At 39.7% G+C, this 13089-nt stretch overlaps 1 protein-coding gene across 1 annotated transcript; it reads left to right on the top strand.

The window, feature by feature from the left end:
* Window positions 1-704: 704 nt before the first annotated feature.
* Window positions 705-4560, top strand: LOC130969015 (eukaryotic translation initiation factor 4B2). The gene is made up of 3 exons (XM_057894565.1): window positions 705-2172; window positions 3551-3985; window positions 4213-4560. Exons 1-3 carry the CDS (start codon window positions 977-979, stop codon window positions 4235-4237), a joined length of 1656 nt encoding a protein of 551 aa, XP_057750548.1. The 5' UTR covers window positions 705-976; the 3' UTR covers window positions 4238-4560.
* The last annotated feature ends 8529 nt before the right edge of the window (window positions 4561-13089 follow it).

The raw sequence follows: 13089 nt of genomic DNA on the forward strand, positions 1-13089 counted from the left end.
TTTATATATAAATATATAATAATTAATTTAATAACTAATTTTTTAAGGACGCATAAAATTTTATATATTCATATAGCATTTCATGTTGCTGCAAATTGTCGTCCATCGGTCAAACAAGAAAACCAATGGAAGAAAGCTATTTATTAATCCATTAAACAAAATAATTTATTTGACGATTGACGGTATATTAGAGAATTTGTTAGCTCTAAATGCAAGTAAATATCCCTGTGCTAATTTAGGGTGTTAATTTTACTAATGAAGACCAAGCACTATGATATAAAAAACTATGACTTAATAATATCAAAAGCCTAAGGTCATCATCATGAATTAATAAAAAGGGATCTAGGGCAACATCTATCATGCAATCCACTCCAATAATCAAAATCTAATGCTAGTATTCACTTCCATTTCACCCATTCATTTACGCTACTTAGCCTTTTATGCTCACCAAAAGTAGTTAGCATTTTAATTAGCACGGTTGCTAAAGGCGCCAGAGCGTTAAACGCACAGTATCAAAAAATATCAAGAAACAAAAAGAAGCAAACATAAAACTGTGGGAGAAAATTACCAGTAGATCAATATCAATAATAACGTTTTTCATAAGGTCGGTAGGAGGATCTTTAATTAACGTTTAACTGTTTAAGGCCCGTAAAATGGTGTTTTTCTTTTTCCAAAATAGAAGGAACTGCGTTTGTGATTCCATTACCTGATCCGCGCGTGACGTCACTTCATTTGAGGCACATAGAACTCAACTTGCGCACCCTCCATTTTCTCATTTGTTTTCATTTCATCGAATCATCTTTTTGGTTCGTTCTCTCATCTCCCATCTTCTCCGCATGTTCTCGGAGCACCGGCTCCAACTAACGGAGCCCCGCTTCACATCTTAACCCAAGAAACTTTAATTAAGACAAATAACACACACTCTTATCCTTTCTTTAATTTTTTTTTATCAGATCGCGAGAGATATTCACCCAACATGTCCAAACCTTGGGGCAATATCGGAAACTGGGCGGCGGAAGCTGAACGGGCCGAAGCGGAGGAACGGGAGGCCGCCGCCGCTGCCGCCGCCAACCCGCAGGGCTTCCCAAGCCTCAAGGAGGCCGTTAACGCGAAGCCTAAGAAGAAGAAGATGACGCTATCGGAGTTCGCAACCTATACTTCCGGTGGCGGTGGTGCGTTGGAGTCCAAACGCTTGACGCAGGACGAGATGCTCAGTCTCCCGACGGGGCCGAAGGAGCGGTCCGCAGACGAAATGCAGTACAACCGGCTCGGCGGCGGGTTCTCATCCTACGGTCGCTCCGGTGGGTCTTCGATGGGTCGCTCCGGTGGGTCTTCGATGGGTCGCTCCAGGGACCGCGAAGGGAACGGCGAGGGTTCCTGGGGCGGAGGGAGGAGATCGTTCGGCGGATTGGAAGATGAGCGCAGGGGTCCGAGTCCTAGGGTTTCAGATATCGACCAACCTTCCAGGGCTGACGAGGTGGATAACTGGGCCTCGGGGAAGAAATTGCCCTCGTCTTTCGATTCCGGCCGGCAGAATAGATATAGTTCTCTTGGCAGCGGCGGAGGCGGTGGTGGCATTGGTGGCGGAGGCGGAGGTAGTGGATTTGGTGGTAGCTCTAGAGCTGACGAGGTAGATAATTGGACATTTGGAAAGAAGCCTGTTCCCGCCAGATCTTCAACTTTTGGTTCCGGTTTTCGCGATTCTGGCGGGGAGCAAGATCGCTGGTCGAGGGGACCACCACGAGGGGAGCAGTCGGATCGCTGGTCGAGGGGACCAGTGCGCGAGGAGCGGCCAAAGTTGGTGTTGGAACCACCGAGAGGCGATGCTTCTGCCAATGAAGTACCGGTGGTGAAAAGTAATAAGCCGAACCCTTTCGGTGCGGCGAGGCCGAGGGAGGAAGTTTTGGCAGAGAAAGGAGTGGATTGGAAGAAGCTGGAAACAGATTTGGATGCGAAGAAGTCTACTAGTCGGCCTTCGAGTGCACACTCCAGCAGGCCTTCCAGCGCCCAATCCAACCGCTCTGAAAGTCTCGGGCCTGCTGAAGCTGTGGCAAAGCCCAAACCCAAGGTGAATCCTTTTGGGGACGCCAAACCCAGGGAGCTTTTGCTGAGGGAGCGAGGTATTGATTGGCGGAAGGTTGATCTTGATTTGGAGCATCGCGCTGTTGACAGGTTTGTGCTGCATTTCCCTTCTTTATATCTTGTTTGCCAGTGATCTTCATGCTATGATTTTCGTTAGTAATAGTTGATTGAGTGTGCATTTCAACACTGGCACTGGTGATGCGGTAATGGTTTCATTTTCTAGAACAGTGGACAGTGTTGCTCCATCTTTTGTGCCTTTTCATATTTTAATATGTTTTTCTGTCTTTTCCATGTCTTCATTCAAAATTGTAGTGTAAGTTTGTAATAGTTGCTAGCCTTTTCATCAGCTTTTGCTTTATTAGTGATAATGACAAACTTTTTGACAGGCTCTAAGGAATTTAAATTGTCATGTTTAGTGGTATGGAATTATGGATACACAGAACATTGTTGGGAAGATAGTAGTGTTTCACTTCAGGTGGATTTCTTTTGGTCGAATGAGAGATTAGGGATTAGAGATTTTGGAATATCAAGGATAATCCAGCAACAGCTTTCAGTAGCAGCGTGTGGTTAAAGAACACTAACTCTTGCATGGAGAAGAATCATAGAAGTCCACGTAAGAGTGTAAATCAGATAGTGGATAATCCAATAACTTGAGATAGAGGGAGACCTTGAGAAACATTGCTTAAGCTATTAAAAGAGACCTAAAATTTAATAGTTTGAACAATAAACATGATTCATGATATATCAAATCGGCATTAATGAGACAATGTTTGTGTTTTTTGTGGTTCCGAAAAATAAATTCAATTTTAAAACATCAAATTGCCATTAATGAAGCAATGTGTGTGTTTTTACTTTTTATTGTTCTGAAAATAACCTTATGTTTAATACTCTTTTTGTCTTGTTTATAAACAATTTGGATCATTATACTTTACGTGAAAGACTATGATGTGGGGAAAACAAAGGTCATGTGACTTCTTTTTGGTGGGTTCTGTTATTTTTCGCTGGTTATATTTGTATCAAGCTTTAAGATGTGTAATAACTAGTATGGTTAAGCTTGAAAGAAAATTTTGGGATTTAAGGCTTTTCTTTGGTCAGAGTATGCTAAGGTCATTTAGTGTTACTGGTAGTGGGGTTGACCTTGTAGAAGCAGTAACACTGCCTAATTATTGGAATAAATATAGAAGTATTGTATTAAGTTATTTAATCACCTCTATATATGAGTATTCAGTGCATTGTTAAGTCATCATTCGCACTCCTTTTTTGCCATAACTCTATTATTCCACAAATTACTAATAATTTTAGTTTTGAATCTTCTATACTGTTCTCACTTTTGGTTATCCATCTTCTCATGCATAAAATTGCTGTGAAGTTGGGTATAATGAATTAGATCGTGCTTTATTTGCAACTTATTGATCTATCAAATATACATGTTATGTTAACATCCTTGACTTCTCGAGGAACATTTCAGGCCTGAGACAGAGGAAGAAAAATTATTAAAAGAAGAAATTGATCGTTTGAGGAAGGAAGCTGAGAAAGAGTCTACTATAAATTCGAATAAAGAATCTTCAAATGAGACTGATGCAGAACAAAGCAGTACACAAGAAATATTATTGCAGAAAGAGAGGGAGCTTGAACATCTTATACGTGATTTGGATGACAAAGTTCGTTTTGGGCAGAAAGCTGTTGAAAGGCCAGGTTCATCGGCAGGAAGGTCTGTTGTTTATTCTGATAGGCCACATTCTCGATCAAGCTCAATCTCAATTGAGGATTCTAGAGGTGAGTCTGCAGACAGACCTCAATCCCGTGGCACAAGTGATACATGGGCGGGTCCTAATGATGACCAAAGATCGTATCGAGGAAGCAAGGACAGGAGAGGGTTTTTGAGCAGCAGAGACGTGAATAGGTGAGAATACACAGCTGCATTGCTCTCTCTCTCTCTCTCTCTCTCTCTCTCTCTCTCTCTCTCTCTCTCTCTCTCTCTCAAGACACAAGTACACATTTTCAGAATTCAGTCCTGCCACTCATGTTTGAATTTTGCATATTTTGTCTGTGACTTTCATTATTCATACATATATACCTTGTACATTTTTGCTCTGGGCCCAAGAAGTGCTGATATTTGCCATCTTACAGGTCAAGGTCAAGAGAGAGATGGTGAACAGCAGTTTTGTGTGGATTAAGAGTTATCCTCAACTTTTGATCACCAGAAGCTGATACTATTTTGTCCTTTTACTTGCCTTTCTAATCGTTTTGTTCATTACTCCAGGAGTTGGAGCAACAATCATTGAGTACTGGCACTGAAACTTTTGCCTTGTCTATTGTTACATCTTGAAACGTTGTAAATTTGATTTTGCCCCCCTTCTGGTAATTTTTTGGGTGTCTGGTTGAAGGCAGATAGCCTGTAATTTTATTAGGACTTCATTTTATTGAAGATTATGAAACTTGCTAGTTAACGTGATTTTGTTCTGATATTCCACTTTCTTTTCCCTCTTCTTATATCTTCTTATTTGATGTTTTGATATTACTACCTTAACCCCCCACCCCCCTCCTTTTTCCCCCCTCTCTCTTCCCCCTTTTTCCCTCCCGTTCATTCAGTTTTTGCAAAATTGGTTTGTATGATCACGGAATTCAAGCAATTCCCAAGCGGTCTTGATGTCAGTTAGTATTTGCGAGCAGTCTTTTTTATTCTACAGCGTGGTACAGTCTCCCGCGTCTGGTTCCACCATGAAAGCATGATAATTGCATCTCAATGCCAATAGTATTCGCCACAGCCCCGTCTGTCTATGTACATGGTTGTCGTGGCGGTTGTATCACAGATAGGATTTTGAACTTTGAAGTATGATATCTTAAAAGGTGATGACTAATATGAAGATTTAGAAATTGTCTTTCGCTAATGATGCTGATGCTGAGATAGAATTTAGAGAGTGCAACACATGTGGTCCGGTGAAATACATCTATACCTACATAATTTCCACCTCAAAAGTTAATCAAACGGTCGTGGACTTCTATCTTCAGCAGAAGACGATTTGGACACTTTCGTTCGAGTAACCGCTGTCTTAAATTTTCTTTTTTTTTTTTTTTAAACAAAAAGTTCAATACAATAAGGTAGAGCATAAAAAAAAGTACGGATAAAATAAACTAATTCTTAATTATTTTGGTAATGTCATCAATAATCCAAAAGATCAAATATCACTCAATTTTTTGTAATTTCTAATCAACTTGTTGATTACTTTTACATCACCTGTTTTTTTAGAGTAAATATCTTTTTCGATTCCTTTCTTTTTTGAAAATTGACTAGTCGCATCCTACCCTTTAAAAATTGACGAATCGGTCCCTGTCTATTTGCTCCATTAGACACATTGACCCTTCCGTGGTTCCCTTGCTTGAAACTCGACGGAAAACGCCGAACTGTAACGGTGAGCAGGTGACTTGGCATGTACACATCAGCTGAATTTGTTAGGAAAATTTGGCCCCTGCCTAGTTATCAAAACGTCGTCATTTGAAGAAAAGGAGAGACGCGCATTTTAATGACCTTCTCCCCCTTCTCCCCCTCTTCGAACCCTAACTCAAGTAGCAATCATGAGTGACGCAGAGCTATCCTCAACCGCTTAGACCCGTCGTGGTTGGAGGAAGGGTAGGATGGGTTCGAGTAATCCTAGTGGAGGGAAGAAGGTGAAGTTTCAACACTCTAAATGCAAGTGTGGAAGTTATGCAATCATGCAAGGATCTGCAACTGCTAAGAACCCAAACAGGATCTTCCTCGGTCGTTGTCACTATCGTGTAAGTGTTCCTCCAGGCTTGATTATTGTAGTCAATTTGCCTTTGTGCTTGAACAAATAGTCTTCATGATAACTGCAATTGCAGACAGAACGACCTCACTGCAACTACTTCATGTGGCTGGATGAGTTGATTTCTTGTCATTTTGCATATAAAGAAGACATTGATGTAAATGGAAGAATGTTGATGCTAGAGAACAAGTTTGGGTAATTGGAGCACAATGTGGGTTTGGCAATTGAAGGAAATTCAAAGAAATGGAGTATTGGGTTTAGGGTCTATGTCATGGTAGCCATGTTGATTGTATTAGCAGTAGTGAAATACGTTGTACTCTAGGACATAGATTGTATGTTGTTGTAGTATGGGATGTATGGTTAATGTTAATATATGAAAAGTTTGCTTTTGGGTATGTAGTTACTATGTTCTATTTGGATGGATTGTGATTTTGTTGTTTTAATGATAATCTAATTTTGTGTAATAGTTACGGATCTATGAAATCCTGGACAGTGTGATTTATATCCAAAAGCAAAGGAATTTCATTTGTAATGCTATACACATAAGCATAGCTTAGTCTGCTGATGTATCAGCTGGAAACAAAAAAATGTTTTGTTGAGCTAAATATTTACTCCCTAAACAAAAGGTCACTAGTAGTGTGCTACATACTTTAAGTCATTAAACAATAGGTCCAACCTTTAATACATTGTGGATCCATAACAAAAAAAAAAAAAAACAAAAGACACCAATCCTATGCTGCTGTAACCATATGTATGAGTTGGTCATTTCATCGCTGGTGGCCTTAAGCAATATCTTTTCTTGGATACAGAAGGTTTTTTTAGTCCTGGTGTGGGGACAAATTTAAAGGTTGGTGCAGTTCCTAAACCAGTCTCAGCAGTATTGTTCTGTTGTTTCGAACCTTGTGGTGTTTTGTTGCTACTCACATCCATTGTTTGCCTTGTTTCGGATTGTGCTCCATGGTTGACAGGGTTCGGGTTACTTGGCACTGAAGGTCCAGCATTGGCATCAATTCCCTAATGAAAAACACCAAAAACCGTATTCATAATTGGAATAGAGGGCTAAAAATTTGTTACAGTGCATTAGTTGTTTGACAAATAAAAAAGATCTCTGGTTATAGTGGTGCAGACTGTGAAAGTGGGATCTCCACTCTTGGTTCTTCGAGTTGTGTAGGGGTGGTCCTCACTTTGGGAAGTTTTTCTTCTGTTTTTTTTTTTTTTGCCTTAGCTTGATATGGACAATAAAAAAAGAAGTGTCTTTCAAGTGGGACTTCAGTCCATATCAGTTTTCTATCCAACAAAAAAACTAAATCTAGAATAGCAAAAATGGGTACCATTGGGTCTAGGAGTGTCACAACCACGTTGTTGATTCCACTTGGTTCAACTCCATCCAAAATTTGTGCAAAATAAATTATAAACTGAAGGACAAGTTTAGTTGTTACCTGTTAATTGCCAGACATTGCAGGCACAAGTTTGTCTCTGCAAGTTGACAGCAACCCTAGTTTGGTGTCTTTGCACTTCAAACAACACTCTGGCATCATCCCCAGCCCATTCTGCAGTCTATTTGTTGTTCTCTGGTATAACATACTCATCTAATCTTAATTGTTGAACTAGAGCCAACTTCCCAGTGCACCTACCTAATCTGTGTTTATGCCCTGCCATCTTGCGCATAATGTAGCTCCTAAGCTCTTCGCACATACTTAAAATCGGTTTGCCCTTGTACTCGACAATTTTTGCGTTCCACACTTTGCACATGTTGTTCGTAATGTTGTCTGCCTTAGGGCCGTGACTAAAATATGCCTTGCTCCATGTAGCTACTTCGAACTTGTTTAGATACTCATAGGCTGCATTGTTCACCTTCTTGATAAGCTCCATTGAGTTTCTGAAGTCTTTCATTGTTGTGCTCCGAACAGCCTTCCAGACCAACCTCTTAGTATGCTTGTCTTTAAAATGCTTGATGAAAATTTTCCATATGTGGAGCACACAATTTCTATGGTGTGCTTACGGCATAACTTCATGCAATGCATTAGCCAGTCCCTTTAAAAAGATACACACATTGCAAACTTAGATAAAACTATCCAAGCTAACATAATCAAACAGTTGAGAAGAGGAAACTCAATACCTTTTGTTGATCAGACATGAAGTTCCATCCATGCTTAGTGACTGGCCCGATATCATCTTGCAATATGTTCAAGAACCATCTCCAAGAGTCAGTGTTCTCAGATTCAACCACAACAAAGAATATAACAAAAAAGTGGTTGTTTGCGTCCTGTGCAACAACAGATAGTAGGTGTCCACCAAAGTAGCCTTTTAGGAAATAACCGTCCAACCCAATCAGAGGCCAACAACCCACCTTAAATCCCTTCTTACATGCGTCAAGAGATATGTATAACCTATTAAAAAGTGGACGCCCTTCTGATTGTGGGATTACATCAACCATTCCAGTAGACCCTGGATTGCTTATATGAATTTCATTCATATAGTTATGAAGCTTGCCATATTGTTCTCGCTCCTTACCAACTGTCTCCTCTCTAGCAGCCTTCAAAGCTCGAGTAATCATCTTGTAATTTACATGGACATTATAGTCCTGCTTCATATGCTCCAACGCCTCTTTTGGTGTCATAAGTGGTTGGGTTAGCAGCCTTTTAACCAGTTTGCTTGTGACCCAAGCTCTTGTTGCCATATTACTGCTCAGATTTCTTCCACAGTTGTGCTCTCCATAGAGTGTCTTAATCTGGTAGCAAAGACTCTGGCTGTTATAGGAACAGAGCACAAGTCAAGGACAATCCTCCTCAACACATTTAGCTCTAAGTCTCTTAGGTTCATTCTTCAAATATTGCAGCTCCTTACCCTCAAACACAAAATAGTCTTTCAATGCTTGTTTAAACTGCTTCATAGTAGTAAATTGCTGGCCTATTTGGAACTCAACCTCACCATACTCAGCTTCCTCACTAAAATCAGGATATCTTGGTCTATCCTCATCCTCTTCACTAGAAATGGGAGAGTTAAATGCCTCAGATTCATATTCACAGGGCTTGTCAATGTCTGAGTCCACAGCTTCATTACCAGGTTTTGAACTGGCCTATCCCTTGCCTCTGGAGTTGGATCCACCCCACCTGGCCCATTACCTGCTTTAGTGTTAAGCCCACTACTTGGCACATTACATCCTCCTTCTTGAGACAAGATATGTTTTTTGACTCTTCCAATATATCTTTTTGCCCTCTTCTTCTTAGTCATAGGAGACAATTCCTTGTCATCAATACCACCAGGTGACAAATTACTCTTCTTCTTAGGAGTATCTGGCTTTCCAACACTCCTCTTCTTAGCAGACTTGTGTTCCACATTCATTCCACCCTTTTTACTCTTGCTCACAGGCTTCTTCTTGGCCTTACCTTCTTCACCACTATTGCTACTACTGGATTCGAAACAAGGTGGAGGGGGTTTGTAGGGCTCATCTTCAGTGGTCTCATATCCATCATCAGAAGAGGAAAAATCAACTTCAACAGCTTCATCCATTGTCCTGGCTCTAGCAACATAATCTGGCTTGCTAACATTGTGTTCAAAATAGATCACAAGCAAATCAGACTCCATATCATCCATCTTTTTATCACACATCTGGTTAATCTCCTTATCCCCCTTAAGAACATGCAATCCATATTCCAAGTCAGGGGCAGTACCATCATACCAATAAACCTCTTTGTAGCTAGTATACCCTAAACCCATAAACATTTCCACCAAGTCCTTGAAGTTAACATAGTCTATATCTAACAGAGGAAATGTCTCCACCTTTCCATCAAAGTAGTGCAACACTCCATTAGAATCCCTTTCGAACCAACCCCCATGGTGAAAAACAGGGACAATTTCATATGACATCGGCCAGAAGAAAAATGTGCAACACTTTTGATTAACTAACTACTATAATCATCCACACCAATCATAACCAATGATAGTGACTAAGGGTATCAAAAAAGATTACAAAAACCCAAGTTTACACATTACAACCAACTCAGAAAGTAGCGAACGAACTAAATCACACTAACCTTAGTAGCGCCGTCAACGGCTCTGTCAACAATGCCTTCCCCACCTCCTCGCTGGAACTCTTAGTCAGCTTGAGTTGGAGGGAAACATTTCGCTTTCTTAGGGTTAGGATGTAATTTTGTGTTCGAAGTGGGGGTGATTTCCCTACTGAAGCTACATGTAAGGGGAGAAGGGGGAGAAGGCCACTAAAACGCGCGTCTCTCCTTTCCTTCAAACGACGACGTTTTGATAACTGGGCAGGGGCCAAATTGTCCTAACAAATTTAGTTGATGTGTACATGCCAGGTCACCTGCTCACCGTTACAGGTCAACATTTTCCGTTGAGTTTCAAGTGAGGGAACCACTGAAGGGTCGATGTGTCTAACGGAGCAAAATAGGGGCCAATTTGTCAATTTTTAAAGGTTAGGGTGCAGCTAGTCATTTTTCAAAAAGGACAGGGACCGGAATGGGTATTTACTCTTTTTTTATTCCTGAAGATTCTGTCATTCCTTTTCAACTAAGTACTCCGAATGATAACAACAAAACCAAACCTACCAACATTTTATTAATTTGACTGCATGATTGACCCCTGAACCACGTAAACTTACGGTCATTCAGTTTTTATATCCACCAGTTCCATATCCTGTGTCCATGTTTTAAAGTCCTCTGCTGTTGCTATTAACACACTAGCGCCTTTTCTTTCTTCTAACCTCACAACCTCATTGAAAACACCAATGTAGCAAAGAGGAACTTGACATATTCTCGATAAAAAATTCAACTCTTCCCACACAGCAAACTTCTCCTCCCTTGTATGTGCACCATATACCAAGCAAATCGCATAATGAAAATTATTGTTTGTCAATTCTCCTTCTATACACAACCATCTCTCCCATTTGTAACAATTACTCAACCTAAACATCATATCATCCTACATTATAATAAACCTCCGAAAGCACCTTCCGATCCCACAAATTTTCAACTCACCGCATTATTATCCCAAAATTGCACTACATCAAACTTAGTAATCATCTCATTCTTTGTCTCTATCAATCCTAACATATTCACATTATTTTTAAACTTAAATTTTTTACCATTCTTCACTTTTCAAGACCCCCTAAACTCCTCACATTCCATGAATTAAAATTTTTTAAAAACTTTATTACACACCTTATTCCGATTTTTGGGACGGCTCCTTCTTGCTTTCTCTTTCTGTTTTGCTTGCTTTCTTTTTTGTGCCAATACTTCATTCTGAGCTTGGAGAATAGCCATAATGTCCTCATCCTCATCATATAAAACAGCTCCTGATTCGATCATGTTTTCAGCCATATCTTTATTCCAACTTTCTCCGTACTCATCTTGATTAGTTTCATCGTTTGCATCCTGCTTTGAGTCCCCCAAATCTTCCAAGTTCCTTACTGCCCCTTCATCCTCCAACCTAGTTTCCTCCACTACTGTATTCTCATCCTCTAAATCTGAATCATGCACCGCATCATCCTTTATCAGGCATATGCCAACATGCTGCTTACCACTCCCATCATGGATCTCATTAACTACACTTGGTGGAATGTTTCCATCCGCTGTGCTGTTCGGACAATTTTTCGCACTTCTACCAATCTCCTTCCTGACTTGATTCTGCTTGTTAGGTGCATTAGGGCTTCACGCTCCTCAATACCCTTCACGCCATCAAACTCAGCGCGGACATTATCACCTTCACCACCAACAGCTGACTTTTGTGCTGCTCCCAGATCCACCTTGTCAGCGTTGTTCAATGTGGTATTGACCCCTTCATGAACTCCATCACCAGCCATGCCCCTCTCTTCACGGTCGCCTGCAACAACTAGCAATGAAGCCCTTTTAAAACGCACAACGACGTACTCTCCGTCGCACTACACAGCCACTTCACTGCCACACCCCCACTAACATATTGGGCCTTATATCCGTTTATCCCCATATTCCCAAGTTTTCGTTCTTTCAAAAATTGCTTCGTCAGTGATTGTTTGAGATCCCATAGATTTAACACTCACCATAACTGCCGGATACACAAAAGAATTCTCCATTTGCGTTTTCAAAAAATCCCTCGTGCCACTCATCCAAATCGTCAACGACAATTACTTTTCTACTCTGCCTCTGCCTCCTTCCCATAGCCCCTGTGGCATCATTACCACCGCATCCCATCCCAACTCCAACCGTTCTCTCTTCTAGTTCTTCACTTCCATGGTGTTTCAAGACAACTCTCCCTTTTTCGTTCACTTCAATATCCTTTTCTTTAATTTCAGTTTTCAATTAGGAGACTCCCTGGCATCTTCATCGTCCACAATGATTTTTTTCCGGACATCAATCCTCCTTCTAGGGCTTGAAGTGAGTCGAGTTAGACCAAGTTCAAGCTCGGCTCACGAAAATTAAGCTTGACTCACGGTTCGACTCATTAACAATTGAGCCTATTTTGTAAGCTCAAACTCGGCTCAACGAAAACTCACGAGTTGACTCAAATAATAGGAACATAATCTATAATTCTATATCAATAAATTATAACTTATATAAATTAAAAAATATTAAAAAAATAAATTTAATATATTGTCTATTTATCATTATAAATTTTTTATTTATGTTCTACATCAAAATTATATATAAAAAATGACTATAAAATTTTAAACAATTAAGAACATTAATATATATGTAAAATTATATATTACTATTTTACAATATATATATATATATATATATATATATATATATATATATATATTAATACGCATATCCTATATGCATTTAATCTATACTTTTAATGTTATATATATAATCGAGTCAGTTCACAAGCTAATGAGCTGAGCTTATCCAAGCTCAAACTCGACTCATTTAATTTATGAGCTCAAATCCAAACTTAAACTCGACTCCTTAATTTATGAGCTCAAATCTATACTTAACCTCGTCCACAAAAATCTCTTTACTCCTTAATCGCATTCCATTCATCTCCTTAAGGTAGCGTTTGGTGGAGAGACAGAAATTGAAAGACTAAGACCGAGAGACAGAGACTAAGAGACAGAGACAGGAATAAATTTTAGTATTTTGTTTGGTGCAAAATGAGAGACAGAAATGAAAATAAGAATGAAACTCTAATTTAATTTGTACAAAAGGTAAAATTGGAATTAATTAATTGAAATGAGGGTATTTTAGGTATAAAATATTATTAAAGTTTCAGTTTCTATCTC

The sequence above is a fragment of the Arachis stenosperma genome, chromosome 3, assembly GCF_014773155.1.
Source record: "Arachis stenosperma cultivar V10309 chromosome 3, arast.V10309.gnm1.PFL2, whole genome shotgun sequence".
Taxonomy (NCBI): Eukaryota; Viridiplantae; Streptophyta; class Magnoliopsida; order Fabales; family Fabaceae; genus Arachis; species Arachis stenosperma.

Excerpts from the sequence above, each read along its gene's own strand:
- LOC130969015 (XM_057894565.1), top strand. The coding sequence starts at position 977 with ATGTCCAAACCTTGGGGCAATATCGGAAACTGGGCGGCGGAAGCTGAA. Across the intron at positions 2,173-3,550 it reads GAGCATCGCGCTGTTGACAG|GCCTGAGACAGAGGAAGAAA; the intron begins GTTTGTGCTGCA and ends GGAACATTTCAG. Across the intron at positions 3,986-4,212 it reads AGCAGCAGAGACGTGAATAG|GTCAAGGTCAAGAGAGAGAT; the intron begins GTGAGAATACAC and ends GCCATCTTACAG.